General features: G+C 67.8%; 1 protein-coding gene across 1 annotated transcript; it reads left to right on the top strand.

Moving 5' to 3' along the window:
• Positions 1–1544: 1544 nt before the first annotated feature.
• MNEG_10892 (hypothetical protein) lies at positions 1545–5396 on the top strand (the record flags this gene model as incomplete). Its single annotated transcript, XM_014040637.1, has 10 exons — positions 1545–1760; positions 2031–2342; positions 2519–2839; positions 3222–3321; positions 3542–3642; positions 3880–4029; positions 4256–4273; positions 4585–4641; positions 4817–4982; positions 5203–5396. 10 exons carry the CDS (start codon positions 1545–1547, stop codon positions 5394–5396), a joined length of 1635 nt encoding a protein of 544 aa, XP_013896091.1.
• Between the last annotated feature and the right edge of the window lie 247 nt (positions 5397–5643).

The raw sequence follows: 5643 nt of genomic DNA, 5'->3' as shown, positions 1-5643 counted from the left end.
TCTCAACACACACCCCGCCCCCCCCTCCTCCTTGCCAGGTCCTGCGGATGCCCCTAGAGGAGTTCCGCGCGCTGATGCTGGGGGGGGACATGCTGCTGCCCTCCATCACGACAGGGTACATGGCCTTGGACAGGCTCAGGGAGGAGGGATACCTGTGAAGGCTTAGGACTGGCAGCAATCCCCTCGACAGCCTCGCATGTTCTTTTGACCCCGCGCGTGGCCGCGCCGCGCCGGCTGCCTCGGCACCAGGGCGGAAGGCACCTTGACGGGTGGCGCCGCGTCTCGGGCCGCCTCGTGGACCGGCGCGGCACGTGGCGGGGCCCCAGCAACCCAGCGTGGCCGGTCGCGTGCGCTTCGCCGTCGAGCGATCTGACACGGCTTCGGTCACCACGAAGAATAGCTCCGCATACATGCGGCCTCGCGCGCCGCCTAGGTTGCCTCCAGCGCTCGCCTCAGGACTGTGCATGCCAAGTCGGCTGAGCGGGCGGGGCGATCCAGGGGCTATCGAGCAGCCTCAACTCAAAGCATTCATATTCAAGGGCGGACGTATTGACTTAAGTCTGTCAGGAGGACACAACCTCAAACGAGGGCCTAGACTTGGTCCTTTGGCCGTCCGTCCTCCAAGCTGAGATTCAGCGCCCCTGCCAGGGCCAAGGCCCCAATTTTCTTGAGCTGTGTAATCGCTGAGACCTCAGCCAAAGGCCCAGCCAAACATCTTTGCCAGGGTCAGGGTCGGCGCCAGGGACGAGCGGCTGGTGCAGGAGTGGCCAGCACTTGGTCTGAAGTCGAGGGGCATGCCGGGTGCTTCTGTTGTCTCGTGATCTGCCCCATGCCGCACACCACTACTGCATGCAGCCTTGGGCAAGGGCCCTGAGTCGATCGGCAATGTCCCTCTCAAGTTGCATGCAAGGCGCTACGCAACGCGATCCGGAGTGCTCCTGACGGATTGGCGGGCGCCCCCTGGTCCTTGCAGGCCCTAGTGTCAGCCGACACCACCCAGCAGCCGACACCACCCAGCGCAGTGTTGGCCCTGGCTCCGCAGGTCCTGCGATCTGGCCGGGGATGGGAGTAGCCCACCGGCTACCTGCCGCGGGGGCGCTCGGCGCGCGCTAGGCGCCGCTGCCCGTTTGGTTTGATGCGGTAAAGGCATCAGCGGGGCGTTGGGGATTTACCGGGTTGGCAGGGCAGGATGAAGGTTCCCACACAGCTATTAGGGGCCAGGATGTGCCAGTACCTACTTGATTCTCTCATGTTTCAGCCCCAGAGGCCTAGAAAACCCATGTGCCTTTCTTTCGGCGCACCCACTGCTGTAGAAATGCGCATGGTGACGCCAAGCAGGACTGATAATTTGGCAGGAATACTAGCCCGGATCCGCAGCCAGGGTGCGTACAGATTATGAAAGTGGCTTAGAATTTGCCCCATGCACGTCCATACAATACTGCTCCGGCACGTAGCACCGTGAAATTCGTGGAGCGGCTGGCCAGGCCCACAGAGAAGTGACAGGTCCTGCTCCACAGCCCGCCTGCGAAGCCTCAAAACCAAATATGGGAGCATCGTGTTCCTCGCCACAGCGACCCGTGCGGCCCTGCTCGGCGCACACTACGGCCGCTCCCCAACTCGAGTGGGACGCCGGCGCGAGTGACGCCGCCGCGTGGTGTCCTGGGCAGGCCGACCCCCAGCAAGGCAGCGGCGTATGGCGCAAGCTCAAGTCACTGGAGCTGCTGGAGGTCGACCACGCGACCTGGCCGGCCTGTGAGGCGGTGAGGGGTGCTGCCAGTCGCGTGGGAGATAGTAATGGGAGCATTGGTCACGCTGCCCGCAGCGCCCCGTGCCGCCGCGCCAGGCCGCCGCCGCCGCAACCGCTGGCCCCGGCGTCGCCACCGGCATATGCAGCAGGCCAGAACCTCGCGGCGGCCTGCGCCACCCCCTCTGCGAGCGGCCAGGCCGCGCGACACCCGAAGGCCCAAAAGGCTACCACCCCGCTGGCCCTTACTACGGCCCCGCCCCTCCCCACAACGCAATCCGGCCAGGCCCTGGCGGCCAGGACAGGGCCGATCGGCTCGGCGGTGCGGCAGGACAGCCTGGGCAGCCTCAGGTCCAGCTCTGTCGGCTCCAGCGCCGCATCCGACGCGCCGGCGGCCGCCGCCGCCGCGGCGTCCCCCGCGGGATCCGTATCGTCCAGCCCGTCGGCTGCCAGCACCGCGGCCGCCCCGAGCGGCGCCCTGCTCCCTTGGGAGCCGGTCTCGGCTGCGGGCGCAGGCGCGCCCGCGGGCGGCGCGGGGGAGCTGTGGAGCGCCAACTGCCGCGCGTGGCTGATGCACGCCGGGGCGGACGCGTGCGAGGTGCGCCGGGAGCCGCCCCGCCCCGCATAGGCAGGCGCCGCACCGCCCACTAAGCCGCCGCGCCCGCCGCACGTTTCGCCTTTGGCGCCCTGTCAGCCACTGCGGGCGGCCCCGCCCCCAAGCCGACGGTGCCCGCTGACCCAACACCCTCGGGCTGCCCGCCAACCAACCACCAGGCGGCTGACTCGGCGCCCCCGGCCGCGGCTGCACCCCTCGAGTGCAGCGGCGCGCTGCTGAGCTCACTCCTGAGCCACCGCGCCAGCGCGGCGAGCGGGCCGCTGGTGTCCGCGCGGTGCTGCCTGGATGAGCACCTGGAGCTGGCGCTGGAGGTCACGCGCCGCCTGGGCGGTCGCGGCGGCTGCGGCGGCCGCGGCGGCGGCTGCGGCGGCCGCGGCGGCGGCTGCGGCTGTGGCTTGGGCTGCGGCTGCGGCTGCGGCGGTGGCAGTGGCAGCGAGGTCTACGAGGGCGTCTTCAGGAACGCGCCGGCCGCGATCAAGGTGCGGCCCGAGGCGCATTCGCGCGCGCCAGCACGGCGCGGCTGGGGCATGCACTCTCACGCACCTGTGGGGCCCGCACGCAGACGGGGCCCCTCCAAGTTCACGCGACAACTAAACCGCAACCCCCGCCCCGCCGCGCCCTCCTGGCCAAACCCTGTCTCCTGTGACTCCATTCAGATCTCGAAGATTGACTGCTGCCCATCCAAGGTGAAGAAGTGGCCCGCTGCGATGCGGCACTGTCAGACTGCATGTGGTTTTTGTTGTGTTATGCAAGGGCCAGTCAGACAGGCAGCAAGCGGACCGCAGCCCAGTTGCTCCCCAACCTGACTCCCCCATCTCCCCCATCTCCACCTCGCCCCCTCTCCCCCCCCCTCATGAGCAGGCCGTGGCTCAGGCCCTTGAGATGGCAGTGCTGTCGGGGGCGCCCCACCCCAACATCGTCCGGGCCTACGCCTGCCTGCCAGACATGGTCCTGCTGCCAGGTGGGGCCGGCTGCGCCCTGCGCTGCTTCCCGCCAAACCCTATTGCCTGGGCAAACAAAGCTGGAAATAACTGGCCTGCTCTCGAGCTTCTGTCCCAATGGGCTCGCCGCGGAGCCACCCGCTCGCCTGACAACGGCCGCCGGATCGCTTTGAGCGGGTTGGGTCAAGGCTGGGACGCTCGCGCTCAATCGACCGCCGCTTCGCTCTTGCGTCGCCGCAGATGCCGGCGCAGCGGCTGACGGGCGCGCTCTGCGCTTTTCGAGCGTGGTTCCGCTGGAGGACGATGCCAGCGCCCTCCTCTGCAACGTGGTCATCACAGAGGTGGGTGGATCGCGCTCACACGCTCATCAAACTGCGCAATGCTCCAAGGTGCCACAGCATCGCTGCTGCACGACAGGCCCGGAATAACAAGTGAACGGCACTGGGCAAGGGCAAGTCGCCCCTTGAAACGCAACCCTGGCTGACTTACAACCCGCATGCACCAACAGGCACACAAATACACACACACGCTCTGACGTATTCGCTTGCACGCACGCACGTACGCACGTGCACACGCAGCTCTGCGACCGCGGCACCCTGGAGGACGCCCTTGCGCGCGGCCTGTCCCCTGCGGGCCATAGGGACGCTTGCGCTGCGGGGCCCTGGGCGGTGGGCGCCCTGCTGCTTGATGTGGCGGCGGCGCTGCAGTACCTTCACTCAATCCGGCTGGTGCGTGCGGCGGTCATGCAGAGGCGGTCGCTTCTGGGCCTGTCGGACGGGCCGGCTGCGCGTACCTGGTGCCTCTGTGTGCCGAGCAGCGTGCGTCAGGGCGAGCGTCTGTGTTTGAAGTGCAAAACAAGGTGGAGGTGGAGCGCGCGCCCCCTTTCTGCCCCCTGGCACGAGTCCTGACGATCGCGTACTGCCGCCCTCCCCCTGCCTCGACCCGCCGCTCCAGGTGCATGGTGACGTCACGGTGAGGGCTCACAGCGCGATACAGCTGCTCAGGGGCAGGTCACGGCAGCGTGGGAGCGCGGGCGCAACCGGCACAGGCCCAGTGGGCGGCATGCAGGGTTGCAGGCTGCGCAGCGGTCAGGCGGAACGCCTGCGACAGCGCGGCATCCAGGACTAAGCAGAGCCTCAGGAGGACCACCAGAAAGCATCAGATACACGCGCTCTCAATCGGCGGTTGGGCTGTCGTCGCTGCGTGTTCACAGTCCTCTGCCCGTCTCCCGTCAACTCCTGTTGACCACCACCCTCGCACTGCCTGGCCCTCCACACTGTCAGGCTGGCAACGTCCTCCTCAAGTCAGACCCCACACGCCAGCTGGGCCTGCAGGCCAAGGTCCGCAGCAGCCCACCATATGCCCTGACAGCCTCGCCTTTCCTGGCTTGACAGGGGAGCCTGATGCTGCCCTGCAAAGGAAAAATTGCCACTGCCGGAAGCGCGCTCCCCCACTGCGCAACCCAAGTGGCGATCTGACCAACATCGCCCCGCTTACCCACGGCAACCCCCGCAGCTGAGCGGCTTTGGCCGCGCGGCGCTGCTGCAAAGGCCGCCCGTGACGCTCACCGCAGCCACCTCCTCCCTCGCATTTGCGGCCGCCCCCGGACCCTGCACCTGCGACTGCGCCGGCTGCGAAGGCGCGCACGCCAAGGGCCCTGCTGATGACGTGTTTGCATTTGGTGAGTGCGGACGAATGCAGCGTCTGCACCTATCACCGCCAAACCCCGTGAGGGGATCATAAGGGCGGGAGATTTTTTTGGCAGCCCCTCGTGCCTGCCCGATCGCAACCGCACCCACACGCATTGCTGCATCTTGCGTAGCCACACCCTCCGCTTGCGCACTGCCACTCGCCTGAGTCTTGCCGCCTTGTCGTGCCGTTGTCCCCTCCCCGTCCCGCAGGCGCGCTCATGCTGGCGGCCCTCAACACACGCGATCCAGCCAGCGGCGCGGCAGCCCCGCCCTGCCCCTACGCGGCGCTGGCCTCAGAGTGCCTCTCGGCTGACCCCCCCCTTCGGCCCACCATGGCCGCGGTCGCGTCGCGCCTGGAGCGCATCCTGGCCGGCGCGGCCCGGGGCCCCATCGAGCGCGCGTGAAGGCGGTCGGCTGGCTGCGTGGCGCTTTCTGATTGCGTCGGACGCGCCACTCACCAACAAAATTGATCGGCCAGGAGGCCCCCACCTGTCCCCTGTTCACCCCCACACTGTCTCCCCCGCTGGCACATTCCCTCTCTATCCCTCATGCTGTCTCACTCTCAGCTACATACTGCTATTGCTACTTTTCGCCGGTATATACCACTGCCCATTGCGGCACGAGCTCCGTGTGTTGCTTAGCCACCTCTGG

This window comes from Monoraphidium neglectum (genome assembly GCF_000611645.1).
Source record: "Monoraphidium neglectum strain SAG 48.87 unplaced genomic scaffold scaffold02503, whole genome shotgun sequence".
NCBI lineage: Eukaryota > Viridiplantae > Chlorophyta > Chlorophyceae > Sphaeropleales > Selenastraceae > Monoraphidium > Monoraphidium neglectum.
Note: the sequence above shows the minus strand (reverse complement) of the source record. Positions and strands in the feature narration are given on the sequence as shown.